The sequence below is a fragment of the Periplaneta americana genome, chromosome 2 (genome assembly GCF_040183065.1).
Source record: "Periplaneta americana isolate PAMFEO1 chromosome 2, P.americana_PAMFEO1_priV1, whole genome shotgun sequence".
NCBI lineage: Eukaryota > Metazoa > Arthropoda > Insecta > Blattodea > Blattidae > Periplaneta > Periplaneta americana.
Genome location: NC_091118.1, coordinates 146,993,982 through 147,017,382, shown reverse-complemented (window position 1 = coordinate 147,017,382; position 23,401 = coordinate 146,993,982). Strand labels below are relative to the sequence as shown.

At 34.7% G+C, this 23,401-nt stretch overlaps 1 protein-coding gene across 3 annotated transcripts in view; it reads right to left on the bottom strand.

Annotated features, from left to right (window-relative positions):
* Positions 1-2,889: 2,889 nt before the first annotated feature.
* Nrd1 (Nardilysin) overlaps positions 2,890-23,401 on the bottom strand; it is a 67,923-nt gene continuing 47,411 nt past the window's right edge. For 2 of the 3 annotated variants that reach the window (XM_069818635.1, XM_069818634.1), the window contains exons 13-21: positions 19,822-19,972; positions 18,508-18,641; positions 17,979-18,213; positions 16,977-17,120; positions 11,321-11,457; positions 10,120-10,327; positions 8,607-8,708; positions 4,227-4,353; positions 2,890-3,140 (exon numbers count right to left, since the gene is read on the bottom strand). In XM_069818635.1, the coding sequence (XP_069674736.1) occupies positions 2,989-3,140; positions 4,227-4,353; positions 8,607-8,708; positions 10,120-10,327; positions 11,321-11,457; positions 16,977-17,120; positions 17,979-18,213; positions 18,508-18,641; positions 19,822-19,972 (1,390 nt within the window). In that variant the 3' untranslated portion in view covers positions 2,890-2,988. Of the gene's footprint in view, positions 3,141-4,226; positions 4,354-6,868; positions 7,034-8,606; positions 8,709-10,119; positions 10,328-11,320; positions 11,458-16,976; positions 17,121-17,978; positions 18,214-18,507; positions 18,642-19,821; positions 19,973-23,401 lie in introns of those variants that run through there. The other variant, XR_011330989.1, reaches the window with a different exon arrangement.

Here is a 23,401-nt window from a genome sequence, read left to right as displayed (position 1 = left end):
GAGTGCGTCTCAATCTGTGCATGCACTCGTTCAGATGAAATACAAATAAAATGTGTAGAAATAAACTATTACAACTGGTTTTTAGAATATAATTTTTTGTTTCTTTCATTGGCGGTGCCATGGCACACTGGCACTACCCAAAAGCTGCCCCTGTTATTATATATGAATTACTTATATAGGGATGATGGTAAGTGTGAAGTTTCATTAGTTGAAAAAGAGAATTCTTACAAGGAATTAGATGACAGAAAATTTCACGAGGGATTTCATTTATCAAAATCTACCATGTAATTTCTGCTGCAACAAATGAATCACTTGAAATAACCCAGAAACAGTCCTATTTCTCTTTTGAATAGGCTGCTTATATTACATTTCTATGCAACTGATATTTTCTGTATTTTAAGAGGGAACACTCAAGTATCTCTTTTCCTACGTCATTGGTTCAACAAAGAGAAGTTATGAAAGGATCTTAGGATACTGCACAGTTCCCTGGTATAATTTGTGGCCCTGGATTGTATACACATTCCTAGTAATCTTCATCCTTTTCCTTTATGGATATTCCATCTTATTTTACATCTATATATATAATTTGAACTGGTAATGGAAATTACGGGAAAAGGCTGAACGGATTTTAATGAGTGACCCCTCATTTTCATGCCTGGCATTCAAAGTTTTTCGGAAAAATAGTAGTTTTCAGTGAAATGTCAATTTTCCTACATAATTTTCCTATTTTCCAAAATCCATCTGGTGTCAGTTTTGAGAACTAATTTTATTGAATCACGGCAGACTTGATTGAATTTCAGAACAAAACAAAACACACACTACAATAAACAATAGGCTATTACACGAAGGCCATGACCTGCAGGATTGCCGACATATTTAGAGCTCAAATTCAATTTATTAAAAATAATTTACAGGTCTCATTCTGCAGTGTATAATTTTGTGAGTACAGCTGTGTATTGGATATTCAAATCTACGAAACTTGAGGTGGTTTGATGACATTATTACTATTTTAGAAATTACATATTATTATGGTTAATGTCATGATGCGTCTATTTTTCATTAATTATACATAATATTAATGCTATATTGATGACATGAAAGTGAAACGTTTTGAGGTTATGTAAGTAAATGTAGAGAATATCTTAATTTAGATCTTCATTTCTATAATTTACTGAGTGGCGGCTATATATAACTACAAAACTTACGTAAGATAATAATATTGCTTTTAAAAACCAAATATTTTTATAGTTCTTAATCAAGTGGGGTTGAGTCTTTTTCATATATTTAATGGCAGTGTAGTGTAGATGTTGATATGTGTCATTGTCTTCAGTATTGGCTCTAGAGAGCGCAAAAAATACAGTTCCTAAGGAAATACCAAAAGGTATTACTTACTAATAAAATAAGAGGCCTAGAAAATTTTGTAGTCTCCAGATCATTTCAGCATGATCTCTTAGTCTCTTAGTAGGATAAAATGATTTTACGCTCTACATTTCAAGTTCTACATGCAGCAAAATGCTGTTGTTCGAAAACTTAGCAAACCTGACATTTTTTTTAACTTTCACCTACAATCCACAATGACCTGGAAACAGCTATTGCTATCGCCCTGACATTGATACTTGTGTTTCCGCATTGAAACTCAAAAACTGAAGGTGGATAGGTTCAAAAAAAGTATGTGGCCTAAAAAACCCATCCAGAAGGAGTATGTTTCATTATTATGGAAGCAAATAACTATCAAAATGTCAAGTATTCCTAATTGAAAATAAATCCGAAAAATTTTTATTTGAATGTCTAACGAACTTAGTTTGCAGCAGCATTTGCTGCACAAGCCACTAGTATAATATATTTAAATCCAGTAATGAAGTCTAAATGACACTCGGGAGGAAATTAAACACAGAATAAATATGGGAAATGCCAGTTATTATTCGGTTGAGAAGCTTTTGTCATCTACTCTGCTGTCAAAAAATCTGAAAGTTAGAATTTATAAAACAGTTATATTGCCGGTTTTTCTGTATGGCTGTGAAACTTGGACTCTCACTTTGAGAGAGGAACAGAGATTGAGGGTTTTTGAGAATAGGGTTCTTAGGAAAATATTTGGGGCTAAGAGGGATGAAGTTACAGAAGAATGGAGAAAGTTACACAACGCAAAGCTGCACGCATTGTATCCTTCACCTGACATAATTAGGAACATTAAATCCAGACGTTTGAGATGGGCAGGGCATGTGGCATGTATGGGCGAATCCAGAAATACATATAGAGTATTAGTTGGGAGGCCAGAGGGGAAAAGACCTTTGGGGAGGGCGAGACATAGATGGGAAGATAATATTAAAATGGATTTGAGGGTAGGGACTGGATTAATCTTGCTCAGGATAGGGACCAATGGCGGGCTTATGTGAGGGCGGCAATGAACCTCCGGGTTCCTTAAAAGCCAGTAAGTGAGCAAGTAATGAAGTCTATCAGTACTTCAAACTCACATTAGGGTATATAGTAATCATTTATGCACTTTATTTTCCATTTTGTACGATTTTAACATAACAGCACTGAAAAACAGAGAAATACAACCCGCAAACATAACAGCACCCAAAGACAAATAAATGCAACGTGAAAATATAGGATATGTTCGTTTTAATGTAGAACAGATAACCCAGTCGACTATTATCTTTGCAGGGGTATGGATGCTTTCTTTTGGTAATTTTGTATAAACAAGTGTAGATTTTACCATGGTCAAATGTGGTGTCAGCTAATCATCTTTAAGTAACTGGTGATTATGAATGGTGCACAGAAATTACATTTTAACCACGATTATTTGTAAGGAAGTAAGCTAATGATCAAGCAGTTATAATGGTTGGGAAAAATCAAGAGTAATTTCCGCTTTTAATAAAAGAGTAAAAATAAAAATAAATGTATTTTATTATCTTCCTATACAAATCTCATATCCTCATTATATACGATATAAATAATTACCTTTGTTAGCATTTAGATGAATTTATCCTATGAACAAATTCTGTTTACAGGATAAATATAAAGTCTATTTTTAAAATGTTCAATATCAGTGATGAAGACTGTATTTGATGGACCATTTACATCTTCTGTAATAAATTGGACAGGCAGCTCAACTGGCATTCCATAATTCACAGAAGAGCCTGTAACAAATTGAAACAGTGTTTGTAAGAAAATACATCAGTAAAATAATGTATTTCTAGTCAACAGTAATAACTTTTCATTCGTATATAAGAAATATGTACAAAAACACATTGAATCACAGATTTAGCACGACTTTCTAAGATAATATGCAAATGTATAATTAAGTAAAGTAATACGAAATACAGATCAACATCTGTTTGTTAGTTACAATAAATAAGGTAGCTTTCATTGTTAGAATTAGGGCAGAAATAAAGGTAATATGTAACGAATTTGATGGATGAATGAATGAATAAATAAATAAATAAAGTAAACAAACAAATAAATAAGTAGATAGAGCAGTCCTGTAGTTACAGTGGCTAAATTCAAATCACATTTTCGTGCGAAAAAAATACCAAGCACTACTTTCAGAGGAAGGTAAAGCTGGAAGTCTTATATCACAAGTTTGTGGCATTTCAAATAATCGTACAGATCATCAATTAATGTCATAAAATTCTCAATGGCATTTCTATCGTCTGCTTATACATCATATTTTCAAGTGCACCAATGCCTAATCCCTTAGTATCTAAAGAGTAGGAATGTTGTTAAAATTCCGGTTTTTATCTTATCATTAAGAGCAACAAATTCCACCTTACAGATGCCCACACTTTAGAAATGGAATTAAAATCTGCCAGACTAACAGAAATTCAGGAAGGCTTTAGTTGACCATACTATTTGGAGACAATGAAATCATTCAGGAAGGCTTTAGTTGACCATACTATTTGGAGACAATGAAATCATTCAGGAAGGCTTTAGTTGACCATACTATTTGGAGACCATGAAATCATTCAGGAAGGCTTTAGTTGACCATACTATTTGGAGACAATGAAATCATTCAGGAAGGCTTTAGTTGACCATACTATTTGGAGACAATGAAATCATTCAGGAAAGCTTTAGTTGACCATACTATTTGGAGACAATGAAATCAACCAATCACAATCAACATCCTATGGAAGGAGTCATGATCACAAATTTATTGGTATGGTATCTAACCTAAATGGTGATGAACATTAAAAATATTAAATTTGCTCACATTCTATAAAACTTACATTTGTACACGTCATTCAGAAGTAATGACTGCCGAGATTTACTTTGTTTTCGAACTTTGGGCTGGGGAGACATTTTCTGCTTCTGGACTGTTGCTGATTTGTCACTTGTTACATCATTGCCAACTACCTGTTATGAATGAGATTAAGACGTATAAAATACATTAAATCTTATACAGAAAGTAGTAGTATTGTAGTAATAGTAAATCTAATGCAAAATGCTTAGATATTTTCCCTTCACTTTCTTGCTTCTCAGTTGTGGTTGCACAATGTTGTGGGTGGTGATATGTCAAGGGCAGAGCATCTGAATAGGTGATCTTTATCCATCATGGAGTTCACTTCTTATAGAGAAAACTGCTACATGGAGTAACTACTGTAATTAACTTCCAAGCTATTGTAAAATAAATAAAAGCAAAATGCAAAAATTTGGTGAAACAATGCCAACTTGTCTTTGTAGCGTTGGAGGGAATAAAACTGGTAATACAATTTTTTTAAGTTTATTTGTTCACTAAAACAAAATATATTTGTATATGTTTCGTCTAATTACTTATCTTTAATATATAAATAGGTCAACACATGATCTAATTACATAATCTCATAAAAGAGCACTGGTGGGGGTAAGGACGAATCTTTTTGCCATAAATGGCATCATCAGGTTCTCTGATAGGTGGTAAACACTAAGTGAACATCTTAGCACATCTGGTTTTCAAGGAAATTCTTATGCATTATTATTTATACATGCTTTAATATCTGTGGTCATATGGCATGTGTAGGATCTTTGGGTATATCAGCAAGCAGTTGACTATTGTTGTAATTCTGTTTCTATTTTTGCGTGTTGTAGATGGCTTGTGTTCATGTAATTGATTTAGATTTTGTTTTATGTTTATGATATTGGTGACTAAGACTGCATCATGGTATGTAAGTTTCCAATCCAAAATTTCCCTTTATGACTAAGGGAAACTATGAAAAATTCCAGTCAGATTGGCCAGTCATGGGGTTTGAACCTGGGACCTTCCAAATGTGAGTCTCAAATGATATTGTCTGAGCCACCTTCCTCAGTGGTGATACGCTTTGTAAAAGAGCTCAGAAATATAAATAATAACAGAAACCTTCCATCACACTGCAGTAACACTTATCAACCAAATCTTCATTAAAAATTACATATCCCTAATTATACAAGAGAAGCGGCAGCTACTTAATTCAGAATGTCAAGTCGAAATTGTCTTGTTAAGCACCTACATTGCATTAAACTATTTAGTACTCATTAGTGCAAATTCTACTTCCATATATACAATTGGGTTCAAAAAGAATGGGCCGACACTTGGTAGTTCAAATGTAAAGTTTTTAAGCCAGGTTCACATGAGTAAACTCATTGCGTTTGAAGACAATGCTGTGATGTTTGTTTCAGTTGATTCTTTGATAGTGATTCATCTATAATGCAGTAAGTGCTACGAGGTGGTGTAGTGTAGGGGTAAGGTTTCTGATTTCGGAACCAGAGGTTGTGAGTTTGCTTCCTGGCAGGGTTGATTTTTTTATTGTATTATTTTTTTTTTATTTTTAATGACAAGTGTTAGTGAAATTTGTTAATAAACTCAGTTATGCAAGTCTTGTAAATATATTATAGCCCATCATTTGTGAGCTATTATTAGGCACAACCTGACCTGTATACAAAATTAATAATTTATTTGCTTCCTCAAAAATCAGAAGCACATCAAATAGAAATAAACAAAAATTATGCAAAAAAAAAACATATAAAGGCCTGTGGTAGGGACTAGTCCACAAATCACCTGCAACAACTGCCCTCATTCTGCGCGGCATGGAGTCCACAAGATTATGGAATAGGTCTACATCCGCGGCACCTCCTCCCACGCATCTTGTACTCTGTACCACAATTAGTCTGCTGTTTGTATGGGTAGATCTGCCCAATTAGAGCATAACATCTAGCCCACACATTTTCAATCAGATTCGTATCAGGTGAATTTGGAGGTCATTCGAGCAGGTCGACATCAGGCCTCCTCGTAAACCATCTTTGAATGCAATTGGTGGTGTGTACTGGGTGGTTGTCCTGCTGGAACACAAGTGTTCCATCTGGATACCATTCTTGGGGGAAGTAATCATTACATTGTCAAAATGTGTTCATATACTTCTGCCATAAACTGACTATGGATGCGTTCTAGAGGCCCTGCCCCAGTGTATGACATCCACCCCCAAAATGCAACACTCACACAACCCGATCTGTGAAGTCGTCCCACAAAGCGTTCATCATATTGGTGGACATCCATTCAATACAAACGGGCAGGACCATAAGTGCTACTGGAGACAACTACCTCGTCTGGGAAAATGACATTTCTCCACTCAAAGTCCTGCCGGATAGTAGCATAAGCTAGATATCCACGACATGATCCATTTTTAAATGTTCTTTCGTCCCAATTTGACGAGACCTTATGCCATGCTCTCTAAAACATCTCACGGTTAGTGGTGAGCCAGGAAAGTTGGACACCATCTTCAATTCAAAGGCACTTCGAAAAGAGTGGTTTTCAACTTCTTTGATTAAGATGGCATCCTCTTCCCTTGTAGAGATGCGTGGCCAACTAGGAATTGGATGAATCGAAATTTCATTGTTCTCAAGAAATACTTTTGCCCACCTCTAAGCAGTTGTCAAAGGGACTCCAATCTCTCTTGTTGTGCTTGATGCACAGTAATCTACGTGAAAGAGAGCAAAGAGTTGTTGACGCTGTTGCTGCCTGCCTGCTCTATCTGCCATCCTGAAGAGTAATGACGAGACAGGCTGTCAACGATATCAAAGCTCCCTGTGAAGAATATAGGTAAACAAAAAATACAGAAAGCTAAACTCTAATATGAAATGAAGAATGGTAAAACAGTATCACTTCAGTATTGCCATTATTAAAACAAATGGAACTAAATTCTATGTTTACAATGGTAACATGTTTTAATGTTGCAGTTAAACATTTTTTTAAACCTATAAATCAGATATAAATGCAGACAGTTTTATTAACAGACAGGAGTGTTATCTGGGGGAGGGGTTGTGCTATTTACTAAACATTAAATTGACTTCCAGGCGATGTTGCCACTTGGTACTTGTGTAAATGGTGTTTATAAAAACTTATTATGGTAAATTTGCAATGTAAAAAATTAGGACTAATTGAGATTCGAACCTACTACAACCAATGCTATCTGGTTTAAATCCATGCTTAAGCCACCTATGCTACAATGCCTCATACTTTAACCCGGCTTATTATGTTACTTTCTCATTCGTCTTCGTTTTGATAAATTTTGTACCCCATTTTGATAGATTTAGTATTTATCAATTTTATTGCTATTTCATTCTTCAGAGGCCCTGACGCAGCTAGAATCAACACTTCGTTTTATTTTATAACATATTTTAGAACAAAATACAGCACATTTACATGGTTTAATTGTGTCATCTTGTGAACTGGAGCTTCAAGGAGACGGGCATGCACATACATTGTTCTGTTTCTGGAACTTAAAACATTTGTCGCCGGCTCATTCTTTTTGAACTTTATTGTACATGCATCTTAATGACTGTCCAACTTTCACCAAATCCAAGAAATGGATTAGGAACACCTCAAAATCTGTGCTTCAGTGGCTGACCATGATAATATCTTTGAAAAATATTGGAGTGCAAGAGCTCAAATGACTTTATTGTCAAACACCTGGCATTAGAAAACAACAAACAACAACAACTTTCACCAAATCAACAATTAGGAAGAGAGACAGAAAATGAATGAAAGTTGTTTCCTTTTAACTTAATTTTTCTTATTTTCCCTTTCCTTTGAGTAGAATCCAACTTTAAGCTAGTATCAGTGAATGGAGGAGCAGATAAAAATAAAGTTAACAACTGGAAGGTCAACTGCTCATAGCTGACTGCTATCTTCCAATGTATGTCTAACACAAAATTCTGGATCTTAATGTCGAAAGGTGAATGCTTATGAACATCAGAATCATTAAATAGGCTATGTTCAATGTGTACACTTCATTCAAAAGAATTCTAATCAATTTATCTTCAGTTTCCTACACTCACAGATTTTCACCTCATATTTTTCCTCTACTTATTCAAAACTTACATGATTTCAATATAGTGGATTGAATTTTCATCATTTTTAATAAAACAACTGGCGATGGTTAGCTTTCTAGCTGTTAATGTGCCAAGGAGTGGGAGATCTTCTTCTTTCTCTACCTGACCACTGTGCTGAAAGATCTCACTCTTTTTGCATTCTTCCTTATTTACTTTCAAATTTCTTCACATGTCTATATTGCTTCATTAACTAAACTCTGACTAATTTTATGTAGAGGTTGTCATATAAATATATATACATCTCGCAATATAATGAAAATACTAACCTGGACTGAAAGTTTCCGAAAGTTACTTTTGTTGCCACATAACACATGGTCATTATACCACTTTCTCAACTCTGACAATTTGAGTGCTTCTAAGCATGACACCTTGAAAAGGAAAATTAGAAAGTTAAAAAAACAAGAAAGTCAAAACTCTCACAAGAAATTCCAAAGTGACTTACTGTAACTCCCTGTCCTTTGCCAAGGAAAAGCTACAAACCAATTTTCGTTCTAAATAAAAGTGTGTAACATTTACATCCATTTCAAGAGGTGCTAATGATATAGTCCTAAGCCACACAGACTAAATTTTAAGGCAGAGCATATTGAAAGTTTAGAGTCCAGTGCTATTAGGTGTGGTATCATAATTTCTTTAGTGTATACTTAGGTCATTTGTTGAGTAAATTTTTATAGTATTTTGCGAGTAGCTTCTCCATATAAGTAAGAAATGAACTTGCACAAAGAACTATTTTTGTTAAAAGTGTGGCTTTGGACTGTCTCATTCCCAACCCTTCATTTAACGAATTATTATTCATATATTGTGTTGAGAACTTCAAACTTCGATCAAATACTCAATCGCTCAATGTTCTCTATATTCATATTCATCAAGCCATGTAAAGGTACAGTCATAAGTTGAGGAAATTCTAAATAAAACTGAACAAAAATTAATAATTTTAAAACTGAATGGTGATTATTCCATTGATTCTTTTAATTTTGGAATAACTTCAACACGAATTTTGTTTGCTTCATTCTTGACATTTTGTGATATGGTTGTTGAATGTGGAATAATAGAATCTGCATACACTTTATCATAAGTTGCTCCAACATCAATCATTGTCTGCGATTAAGGATCTCTTAATATACACTTTTGTAAAAATGTAAAACAAAGTGGACATGTAGTGTTGGTTTATCTTTATTAAATACTGTGACTGAAATAGAATACATCTGCTTTTGAAGAAATTTGACATGCATCACAAGATCTTTGTTCTTTTTATGCAATCACACATTTACTAAGCTACATTAAACATTTTCGTTACTGATATAATGAGTTAGACAACATGGATGCTGAATAACATTATTGATAATATAAAGCATTACTTCATTTAAAGAACTGTGTTTTTTTTAATTGTTTCCTTGTTTAAATGTTCAAATACTTCCTAATTTTCGTGTTAAATGTTTCATTGACTGATTATAAATTCTCGACTGCATGCACTCAAGCATATCATTTCCCGGCTGCCTTCTTCACAACTGAGAACTGATCAGTGAGTTCGGTCGGCCATTTTCAAGAGAATGCAGAGGTCTACTTCACACACTGGCAAACTATCAGAATCCAAAAAAATAATATATGGAGATGTTCACAAACAAGAAATTTTAGCTAAAGGAACTTATATCTTATGATCAGAACTGTTACTATAAACCACAATAGGAAATTGATTATATCATAACATCCAAGCATATATGGTAAGTTTCATTACAACACAATTACATAAGCTTTACATATTCATCTGTGCCCACAACTTACGTCTCTTTTCAGCCTGTCAAAGATGTAGTTACCAGATGATATTTCTGACCAGTTCCGTGTAACTTCTTCTTTAAGATGGATGTCTAATAACTGCTTCAGTTGGATCAAAGAATTACGTGCTTCCTCAAAATGTTTTGCTCTCATTTTCTTCAGCACATTAGAAAATTTCTTAAGAAATGCTTCAATCCGTTTATTGACATGTGATACACTGCCAAACAAGGAACATGAATAAGCAGGAGCAACCAACAAATTAATATTTCTTATATAAAGACTGAGAAACGTGTCAAATTAAATGAATGTGTTTACATTTATTATAAGGTACAATGAACTTGGGCAATTAATTATACCCATTTCTTTCAACTGAACAGAAATATTACAGTAACTCGCACACAGACATACACACAGATACACATTCATATGCAAATACATGCAATACATTGCATCATATTAAATTGCATAACCGTCATTGGCATAATGTCTAACATGCTTTCCTCTGCACCCAAGATATGAGAGTCCTGGCAGAAGGTGATGGATTTTTAGGTAGAAAAATTTTTAAATGCAGGTTCTATTGGATCTTGTAGTAAAGTTGTTAGACCCTTGTAGCATATTTAGTGAATGTAAAACCCTTTCTTCATAAATTAAGATGAACAAAAGTTAAATGCTAGGTGTAAGTCGGCCATTACTCAACTTGATAATAATGATAATGGCACAAAATGTATAAAATGAAAATAAGGAACAATTAAGATGAGACTATTTGGAAAGAGCTAATTATGTAGTTGTCAACTACTTAGCGCTAGAAACCGGAACTACCTGTTTAAAAAAAAAAAAAAAAACTTCGAAAATCAACTGATTGAAAATGACACTGGCAAACTTCACAAATAAACATAAAATACACAAACATTTTATCACACCTCACTCGAATTTCTCAACAGTAGTCATCATAAACTTCACAAAATTTATCTATCACATGTATGTGTTTCTGGTGACTTTTCATAAGGTATATTGTTCTATACTCATTTACACAATGTTGTCAAAAGAATATGGAACTGCACAACAATATTTCCTCCATGCATCCAAGATGAAAAGCACACCATATTTACTATTAAAATTTCTTTTATGCATAATTTTCGAAACAAACTTTGATTGTAGGAAAGAAAAAAGTAAAGTTTTTATCATAATATAAATAAATTATTATCTGTACCTATGTTTTCCAGCCTGACAGTTCACAGTGACAGTAAATCCAAGAATTCCACATGTGTCTCTTAAGGTTGAATACACATCATAACCAAGTTGTTCTTTAGTGCGAAGGACATCAAACAGCGGTTCTTCCATTAACAACTGAAACATTTTCAAACGACAATTCACGACATGCATACTAACAAGAAAAATATACAGAGTGGAAGCACTACAACTGTGCAGATTGAAGGGGATATCAGAATATATTAAGATAAATGAAAAAACCTTTGTAATTAAGTGCATGGTTAATTAAAAAATTAGGCTCAAAGTCTATGTAGTTTGGCAACAGCGCATCGCCGGCTCACCTATGAATGCACATACGAACTTAGTCTGAATAACAGCATTCTGTCCCTTAGTCACTGTAGCAGTGTTGCCAGACTTCCTAATGGCAGGAAATAATGATAGGAGTTAATCGTTTTATTTAATATGCAAGAAAATGATCCATATTTATTTTATTATTTTTTTTAGTGGGTTATATTACGACGCTGTATAAACATCTCAGGTTATTTTGCGTCTGAATGAAGTGAAGGTGATAATGCTGGTGAAATGAGTCCGGGGTCCAACATTGATAGTTACCCAGCATTTGCTCATATTGGGTTGAGGGAAAACCACGGAAAAAACCTCAACCAGGTAACTTGTCCTGACCGGAATTCGAACCCAGGCCACTTGGTTTCACAGCCAGTCGCACTAGCCGTTACTCCACAGGTGTGGACTCCATTTTTATTTAAAAACTGCAAAGTTAACACGATAAATGTGAGAACCTGAAAAGCAATCACAGAACTTGGTTTAACATCCACCCTAGCTTTCTTAGATTTTCACCTTTTCTATCTGAAGATTCTCTTCATGGTATAAGATTTGATGATGATGACATGATTTGGGCCATGAGGTCATTGCTGCATGAACATGACAAGGACTATTTCCAAGATAATAGAATAAATATTTGCTCCCAGGCAACCTCTCATAGGTTAATATGTAACATGCGGTATTTAATGTGAAAGAATTGGATGCACCCCTTCCAACAGTATAATCAATTAAGTAACTTCTTTAACGAGTTTCTAAAACTTAGTCTATTCATAGAAAATATCCATATAGTTAATTTTACCAGACTTTAAAAAAGCAATATGCGAATTTATTGAGTAATGCATTCTGCAATCATTTCCTTATCCATGAATGACCAGTATTTTGTAATTGGAGAATTAAGATAAAGACTATAGTAGCCAAGTGAGTAGAGCAACAAGTTAATATTAGAAGATTCAATATTCCGAAATTAAAAGACGAGAAAAACTAAGCAACATTATCAGGTCGAAATTTCAAATAGGTTTGCTGCTTTAGAAAGTTCCGACGAAGTTGAGGAATAATTAGATATTAATAATGTGTGGAAAAATATCAGAGATAATATCGAAAGTGCAGCTGAGCAGAGCGTAAGTTATTAAGAAACTAAAAAAGAGAAATCGTGGTTTGATGAAAATTGTTGTATGGTAGTAAAAAAAAAAAAAAGGAAACAGGCAAAATTGAAATTCTTACAGAATCCAGTTGACGCGAATAGAGACAATTATTTCAATGAAAGACAGGAAGCAAGTCCTACACTTAAGAATAAAAAGAGAGATTACTTGAAGGAAAAACTGAATGAGGTAGAAAAAAATAGTATAGGCCAGTTTCTGTCGGATGTTTTTCCAATGCACTGCACAGGCTAAAACAAGGAGATGCACTATCATCTTTACTTTTTAACTTTGCTCTAGAATATCCCATTAGGATAGCCCAAGATAACAGAGAGGGTTTGGAACTGAACAGATTGCATCAGCTGCTTGTCTTTGTGGATGACATGAATATGTTAGGAGAAAATCCACAAACTATTAGGCAAAACATGGAAATTTTACTTGAAGCAAGTAAAGAGGTAGATTTGGAAGTATATCCCTAAAAGACAAAGTTGTTGTTGTTTTCTAATGCCAGGCGTTTGACAATAAAGTCATTTGACCTCTTGCACTCCAATATTTTTCAAAGATAGTTAAATAGCAAGCTGTAGCCGATTTAAGTGAACACCATATTTTAACGTTTTGGTGGCTACTTCATTCACACACAACCCCCAGAATGTCTGGAGGACCACACCTGCTGTTGGTCGAGGGGTCCATTGGACCTAGCTGGGAGATCTTGTTGATCACCAGCTTTCCCTCCTTAAGCCACTGGAGGACGATTTTAGTGCCATAGCAGGTCAGCACTAGGAACAGAAAAGTAGAAAGAGGAGGAAGGAAAGGGAAATGAACCCCTAGGCCTCGAATGCTTTAATGCCGTCGGGGTCGAAGAAAGGAAGAGTTCAGTCAGAGGACTGGATAGGAAAGGGTAAAGAGGGAATTAGGTATTGAATAGACGAAAATTACACCAAATTCAGTCATTAACTCATCAAGCTGACCAGTGCTAATTGATGAGTAGCCCCTCCCTTTAGTTCAGCTTGTAAAATTATGCTTACTAACAGCTGCACCACGGGAAGGTAGGGATGGGACATTGGGTATTTGTCCAGGTTGGTTCCTTAAAGCCTTCAATGGGAAGGATTAATGGCTCTCCCCCCTGTATCCGACAGATACCCTTTTGCAGCCAAAGACAAAGTATATGATTATGTCTCGTGACTAGAACATAGTACGAAATGGAAATATAAAAACTGAAAATTTATCCTTTGAAGAGGTGGAAAAATTCATATAAATGACACTTGGGAAGAAATTAAATGTAGAATAAATATGGGAAATGCCTGTTATTATTCGGATGGCAAGCTTTTGTCATCCAGTCCACTCTCAAAAAAGCTGAAATTATTGTTGTTGTTTTCTAATGCCAGGCGTTTGACAATAAAGTCATTTGAACTCTTGTACTCCAATATTTAAAAGCTGAAAGTTAGAATATACAAAACAGTTATATTATTGGTTGTTATGCATTTTCCACAGAAGTTTCTGACAGAATGCCACAAATTGTACAGGAACATAATATAGTAGCAACTATATAGTCTGAATCAATATTCTTCATTCGAAAATGCATGAAATCTCATCAGATGGCAACATAAGACAGAAATGAAATGATGTGTTATAATATCCGAAGCTAGATGGAGGAACACAGGGATCAGAAGTATCCATTGAACAGAAATTTGCCTATTGCATATGAATGGCAATTCTTTTCCATAACAATAAACAATGAAGAATAAAATTGAAATACTGAATAAACAGTACGTGATGAAGAAAAACTAAAGTGATATTTGAATTAACCATACAAATATTAGTCATAATCACATATTTTTTTGCAGAGGGGAAAAAAGTGTGTTGTACAGTGTTATCAGTACCAATGTGAAACTTACGTAGGGTCTACTGTTATTGTAAGTTATCTTGAACCTTACATCCCCTAAGTCCGTCTTTCGAACTGCTCGGTATGGCATGTACTCATCAACGTAACGGCACGGCAAGGATGCCCCTCCCTCGGGTAACGTGACTCTTTTCAGAAAATGTTGGTTCTTACACTTTATGGCTCTCTACTGTAAAAGAACTTGGTTCATTACAGACATCATCATCTCACGACACTCCAGTTTTGAGAGGAGAACATAGTTTCGTAGCAGGTTTTAATTAACCTGTCATGAGTAAGTATTTAAATGTAATCATGTGTACACTCCTCCTCTCTCATCTGGGCTAAGGACCGGCAATGGAGGAGTTACTACTATAAATTATATAGGTCTACATAACTTACACCTACAGCTGATATGTACATATTCTTATAACAATATTTTACAGGCTTATTATTTGAATTTACATTAATTTACAATTATACATAATCCATATCCCTATCATTACTGTCATCATCGTCTTCAATGCTTGGTCCAAAATTAATTATTATTTCGTCAATGGCATCATCCATTCGGAATTATCTTCTTATTCGTAGGTACTACTTTCTGAACAAGGTAGAATTCTTCGATTGTATCCCGAATGACATGTTGATCGAATTCGTCCACTTCAACTTTATATAAGTCCTAATTCTGGAACGAAATAATGTTTTGCAGAACTATAACAAAATAATAACTCACAACAGTAATTCATTATCTCGCTTCACAGTACACACACTATTGTACATAACTATTAGAGCAATAATTTCTAAACATTACATACCTATTCTTTCCCGGAGTAGTGTGAGGTTCATTCGGTTGTAATTCAATATTATTCTTAATTCTCTTCACGGAACTAATACTTTTGCCAGAGTATTTAGCCGCTCTCTCATATTCCTTATCAAGAGGTTCCAGCAAACATTTGTTTAATTTTTCCTCCTCGCAACACTTAATTATATTTGCAATAATTTCTCTTTCTCCGCTGTGGATAACAGCGTTACTTTTTCTCCGCGGTGGTGTGATTTCATCATAATTACTGCCCTATGGTTGCTGTCCACGTTAACACTACTGATACACAGTGAAGGAAATAGCTCCATGTTTCTTGACAAGAGATTATGATACGGAGCATGCGCAAACAACGCAATTGGCTCCACCCACGTTACGCGCTTCCTTCCCTCTACCCCTCTGACCCCGCTCAGAAAGTTCAAGATAACTTGCAATAACAGTATACATATGTAGGTTGTAATGGAAAATTAGGTTCACTTATAATTAGGTTATTTTATGTAGTATTATTAATTGTAATTATTGTGTATTATTTTTATTGTGTGTAATTACAGTTACTACTGCCACCAGGTGTTTGCCACTTGCAGTGTAAATAAATACATACATGTATGGTTGTGAAATTTGGACTCTCACTTTGAGAGAGGAACGGAGGTTAAGTGTGTTTGAGAATAATGTGCTTAGGAAAATATTTGGGAGAATAAAGTGCTTAGGAAAATATGTTGTTGCTGTTTTCTAATGCCAGGCATTTGACAATAAAGTCATTGCTTAGGAAAATATTTGGGGCTAAAAGGGACGAAGTTACAGGAGAATGGAGAAAGTTACACAACAAAGAACTGCATGCATTGTATTCTTCACCTGACATAATTAGTAACATTAAATCCAGAAATTTGAGATGGGCAAGGCATGTAGCACGTACAGGTGAATCCAGAAATGCATATAGTGTTAATTGGGAAGCTGAGACGTAGATGGGAGGATAATATTAAAATGGATTTGAGGGAGGTGGGATGATATGATGGTAGAGACTGGATTAATCTTGCTCAGGATAGGGACTAATGGCAGGCTTATGTGGGGACAGCAATGAACCTCCGGGTTCCTTAAAAGCCATAAATAAGTAAGTAATGAAAGAAGTGTTTTGGGCAGTTTTCACACAGTACTCTCATTTCCTTGATCATATCACCATTTCACAACTCAAATCACATTATCATTCTGATGTAATCTTCTCCATATGTTGTAGAATGGGCATCTTTTAAGATAACATACAAATCTACAGCTTTGGCACACTACTTCTAGAGAAGATAGTCAGGCTAAGATGATCAATTAAGTATCTGTCTCTGAGGAAACTTGTCTAGCACCAAACTGTGGTAAAAATACATGATCATATACATTTCACACAAACCTGTATTTTATAAACTGATCTGACTTTCTATAAGAACTTTATAATGGTAATAATATTAAAACAAACACTTACATTTTATCTATAAATACATACCATGAGAAGATCTACAATACATGAATTCTTGATGTCTACAGGTCCAGACTGGTAGTAATTAGTTACGAAGCTATTTGTGTCTTCTGAATTGAATGATTTCACTCGAAAATATTGTTCACCCAAAGGAATCTGTGAAACCCGGAGCTGTGAATAGGAATGTTAAGTTATGTAATTATAGAAGTATGAAGATATAAGAAAATTAAATCTGGTGATATTAAATTTAGCCCAAGCTAAATAATTAACTACAAAATTCCAAAGAAGTAAAGAGTGAATGACTCCTGATAAGTTGTGGTAATTAATGCACAAATCTCTGCGAAATATCGAAAATCGCGAAGTATCTGTAAAATTTATTTTTTATTATTTAAAGTGCAGTAAAAGTTACTCTGACAGGTTTAATTACTACAATACACTTCAAAATTGTAATAATATATAATATTACAGTGGGATAGAAACTTAAAACAATAAACAAAAGTTTTACAAAATATCATAGGACAAACATAAATAATGTCATCTTTTTTGTTTTTTCTTAGAGGATTGTTTTTCACTAACATCCTTTTATATTTCATTTTATGACCACTCATTTTGAAAGCACACTACCACAAACACTATTTGAAATTCGAATGGCACACAAACTTTTCAAATTAAAAAGACACACAGCACATTAACAACTTGATTGCCACATTTCTCAGCTTATACTGGCCCAGGTTCACATGGTGTAAGTCGGATGATGTTGGAATGGAAAGGGAGAAGAGAAAAGTTTGAGAAGATGGACAGAGCATAATCGAGTAAAAACGAAAATGATATTACTTCGCTACTTCCAGCCCCCCCCCCCAAAATTGTGAATTACCCGCACACAAATTATCAGAAATCAACTGTATAGGTGTCTAACTGAAGCTATACAATATCATATTCTGATTTGTAACTGTTTTGTGAGGACTTGAAAGTTTGACCTCATCCTCTGACTGTATTTAAATAAACAATGATCAAGACCTGCATACCAACCTGTGGCAATGTATTTGGGAGGAGAGGGCCACATTTAAGTATATCCACAATCCTTTTACATGCAGAGATTGCCTCCTGCTCACTGATATTGCCTTGGACAAGACTCTGTATGTACAAACGTTCCACAAAATGTCGTGCAAATGTTTTCATCATGTTCATATCAATCTTGGACATCGCAGCATGTTTGTTAACTGCATTCCAATAAACATGCATAAGAACAGATAACCTCAGATCCCTGTCAAATATACAAATTAAATTATACTGATGAATACTTTCAAAGAATAAATTTAAAACATTTATAAAAACATAAATAATTAATATATAGGGTGTTTAAAAAGGATTTTAAAAGCCTTTATGGGGTTGTAGAGATTTAATAATGCTAATTTTAACAAAGGTTAATGGAATACTTAGTCAAGTCATTTGTTAAATGGACTTTAATGAATTGTTAAGCTTTAAGAGACGTTGTTGAATATATTATTTGATATTTGAATTGGATGGTTATATGACAGTCTTAACTTCTCATACTTACCGACCAAGTTTTCCTGGATCGAGGCTATTATTGTAATAGTGTCTACTTTGTACTTTCTTCAGTGCTTCGAACAAACTGGGTGTGAGACTGTTCTCAACATCTGCCATACGATTAACTACAGCTTCCAAAAGCAGCTAAGAAACAAAATATACAACATATTAACTTTAATAGTACAACTAATAAAGGTGACATAAAAAAAAAAGATTAGCAAACAAAGCAGCATAACGAAAAGCTGGGATTTAAATGCAGGACTATCAGAAACATTTTATTTATCTACTCTTCTTTTAGGTATTTAAAAAAAAAACGCACGCACATAATTACGGAAAATTTTGTTTACATAACGTAGAGACTATGTCTACTTCAGTCAATTATGTTTTTACGATTATATAATGACTACAGAGCATTGTTTCTGATCTCTAGAAAGGACTTTTGAATGATGTCATGTGTGTCAGAACAAACAAGATAGTTGAACTGGGGTGAGAGGTGACAGACACCCTTAGACAGTGTGCATGGTGTCTCACAGCAGCAATGTCCAAGAAAATCGAGTCTCTTCAGGAGGGGTACATTATGATCCTTTCTGGTGCCAAGTACAATTAAGTAAAAATAATAGAAGCCTGCAAGAAATGTGGCTTCGTTATTTCCAAGAGAGGCATCTTCTGTGTACTTAATAAGACTGGTAAAGCTCGGATGAGATTAATTTATTTGTACATTTCGGGGGGTGGGGGGGGGTTGCAGCTTGTAACGGGGGGTGAATTTGCTTGCTTTTCCTCCTCTGAAATTAATCCCATCCGAGCTTTGCCAGTCTTATTAGGTATATAGAAGATGTCTTTTGGAAATAACGAAACCACTTTTTTGCAGGCTTCTTTTATTTTCACAAACTGTACTTGGCATTGGAAAGGCTCGATTTTCTTGGCCATTGCTGCTGTGAGACAACGTGATCTCTGACTATGAAATTCCTCACTACTGGTTTGTCATTCTCACCACAGTTCAGCTGTCATGTGACTCCTGATGCACATGACATCATTCAAAATTCATTTCCAGGGATCGGAAACAACCCTGTACAATGTTTACTAATTGTGCCACAGACATATAGCGATATTGTAGCCGACACATTTCCAAATGTATCGCTATGCAACATGCAGGTTCAATCAGTGGCATACTGACCCAAAAAATATTTCACGTCATTACATGAAGTTTGAACCCGCAGACCTCTAGTTCCCTATCTCAAAATACTTACCTAGGACTCCTCCACAACCCCTTAACTATCTTCGGTTAAATTCTGAAACACTATGTATACATATTTTTGTTACTTACATGTAATTTTTGGTTGTAACCACTGATCTTGAGCATAATGCCTTTATCAGCAATCATAATTGAAACAGAAAGATTCGCAACATCTGCTGGATAGATTTCTTCCACCAAAAGTTGCTTCACAATTTCCACATACAAATCTAACATTGCTGCACTGAAATCACAACAAATCACATTGATAATAATTATTGTATATATTTTAAGTAAGAACACGATCCTAAGTTATATTTAGAAATGTATGCAAAATCAATATTGGAAGCAATATAATAATTTAAATCCCTGTAGTTCTACTAATGTTATAAGAATAGAGACTTTTTTAAGTTGGTTGAAATAAAGTGCAGTTTTCGGGTGTTTCTATCCTGTACAGAAACAAGGAGAACCGTGTCACTTTTGAACTGTTTCATATTGTATAGAACATGCATTTGTATTTAGTTTTACAAAAAGTTTACAAATATATATTGTAATCTTAAGAAGCAGATGTTCACAGCAGCCACACAGTCACTATAAAGGCTATTGGATCTGAGTTCACAAATTCAACATTCACCAACAAAAGGAAATGTATTTTTAAGATAAATGTTTTAGTTCTCTTTAGTAAGAAAGTAAAGCTGGAAAGCTATATCTACAGCATTAAAATATCGCAATCGTGATAAATACAATAAAAATAAAAAGCATGGTTTTTGCTTGGTTTTCAGTTTTCTTTAAACTTCATTACAATTGCAATTCTTTGAAGGCAGTTTAATTATTGAAAATTAATGATATAAATAAACATTATCAAGATAAATTATATTTTCAAAAAAATACGACTGATTTTGAAGAATATGTCAGCCTTATTTAATTTCAATAAATTTTTCAGAATTTGTTTTGCTTTTCAGAAAACGGCCAGGAACTTCGTATTTGTGGAGTCTGGCATACCGTGAATCATGCATGTGCAGTATTGATCTTTGCTTTCATCTGCTATAGAGCATGTGGACCAGTATAACTCTGATACTCTCTGACATGGACATGGATATCATGATTGGGCAGAAGTAAAGGGAACCACCAGCTGTTTGTAATATTTCGACTGGTGATTTTTAAATTACAACAATTGCCAATTGCAGGTCAATTTAAATATGAACGTTCATTCAGTGTTATACTGTTATAGCAAAATGGATCATCCTCAACGTATGTAACTATACACTTTTTTTGCAGTTTCATGGTTTTTGTTTGTTTGTGTCTTTTTTTTGACATCATGATTGAAACTATAGTTATTTAACTGAACACTGTTCAGGATGTCCATTACCATTTATATATTTTATTTTTATTTACTGCTTTCAAATACATAAAATACAAAAACTGGTTTTAGCTAACGGCATTTATTCAAGTTAATTACTATAAATTACCATAAATTGCTATAAATGTCATTTTTGTTCATTTTACTAATACAAAAAATTAATGCTATAATTTCACACCTCTAGCTATAACGCAAAGTTATGGCACATAAAAGAAAATACCACTGAATAAGAAGGCATAAGGCAAACTTTAATGTTCATCTCTAGCACAGACAAAATACTCAGTTTGCTGGTAATTATTCTCGTCTAATATCTTAGCATCAGTATTACAATAAAACTTCATTTATAAGTTTTTATGGGGTTTCAAGAAAAAACGCATAAATGAGAAAAACATATAATTGAAAAGACATTTAATAACGTCTGAAATGGCATCTGAAGACTATATGGAAAGAATGAGTTAAGTTTTTTTAACTAGTTATTTTACGACGCTTTTTCAACTCCTATGGTTATATAGTGTCTGAATGAGATGAAGGTGATAATGCCAGTGAAATGAGTTCAGGATCCAATGCCGAAAGTTGCATTTGCTCTTATTGGATTGAGGGAAAACTCCGGGAAAAACCTCAATCGGGATTTGAACCTGGGCCCACTTGTTTCATGGCCAGGTGTGCTAACCATTACTCCACAGCAGTGGATATGAGTCAAGTCAATTTAGTAAAATTTTCACAACAGAAATTTAGAACTCTATGACTAAGCCATGAGGACTACTAGGAAAGCTCATGAAAACAAATTGCAAGCAGCCGAGATAAGATTCATGAGAACTGCAGGATGCTTATTATTCGAACATTAGAGAAATGAAGACATTATGGAGATACTAGAAATTAATCCTATTGACCAATATATCAACCAGCATACGCTTCAGTGGAAAGAACATGTGGGGAGAATGAATGGCCAAAACAAAATCTGTCATATGTTCCAAGAGGTCGCAGAAATTTGGGAAGATCTAAAAAGCACTGGCTTTGGACTGTAACAGATCTACAAAGGGCTAATACTTGAAAACGGATAATGATGATGATTAAGCCATCTTTGAATATATTGTGACGGCAGACCGAATAATCTTGGCGCTTCGGGGAACTTCATGCGCGTCCGGCAGAAGCAAGTTCCGTGGAGTGCTGAGGGCGCGGCGCGGAGGGGAGACGAAACGCTGGTCGCTATGGTGTGGCACGATGTAAGGGGAATGGCGGCATGCTGGGCCGCGGCAGAGAGGGGGAAGTAAGCAGCTGCAACTGAGGGGCATAATCCAGATAAGTCTAGAAAGGTGCCATCTTCTCGGCATCTGCAGAAATCGTACTTTCTGGAAACTATGGTTTAGTTATAAATAAGAGACGCAAGTGAGCTAACAGTAGTTGTTGCAGTAGTTGCAGTTTTTGGACAGCCAGCCAGTCAGTCTTGTGTAGCAGTGAAGCCAGCTTCGAGACCGGAGTACGGCTTGTATGTGTCCGCAACTGGGGGAGCGTCCTGGAGAGTGCGGCGAATCCGGAGTCTTTGGTTCGTTGTGCAGTGGACTGCAGTTGGGGGACCTGAGTTCGAAGTTCAGTGGACTGTCTCTGGAAGACTTGGGTTCGATATACTGTGAACTTGAGTGAATGAGCTAGACGAACTAGCCAAGGCAACGAACTGTGAACTGAGAACTGACAGTTTTGTTTTGTAAATAGTGCTTTGTGAACATTAGTTGAGATTAGCAGTACATTGTTGTTTTCAATAATCCAAGTGAATTGTCATTGTCGTCTGTGGAGTGCAATAACGAATAATGAGTTGCTGTGCGGAGTGGAAATCCCATTGTTGACAGGAGCGTTTAAAGTAAATTATAGAAAGTGATTATTGTTGAAACAATAAAGTTACATTATTGTTTTGTATAAAGTTACAATATAATAGAGTATTCAAACATATTCTTGAAGAATATAAGATTATTTGTAGGAAATTTTATCTATTTACAGTCAAAGATGGTTGCTATATTACATTTCAAGCTCCAATCCAGAAAATTTCACGAAACTGACTTACCTTGTTCTTACTGTGTGATCTTCATTTAATAACATGTGATTATTTTACAAAAAGTCAGTTATTTTGGACTGCTTGCTCCTAAGGAATAAACCATGCTCTCAAATTGTGATAACCAGGGAAAGGATTTATATGTAAATACATATTTACTTATAAAGCTAATATAATTTATATTTTGCATTATCTTTATGTTTCACAATGTGTAGGGTTGAAAAATCCTACTTTTATTTTCCATATTTTTCCATATTTTAGAGTTTAGT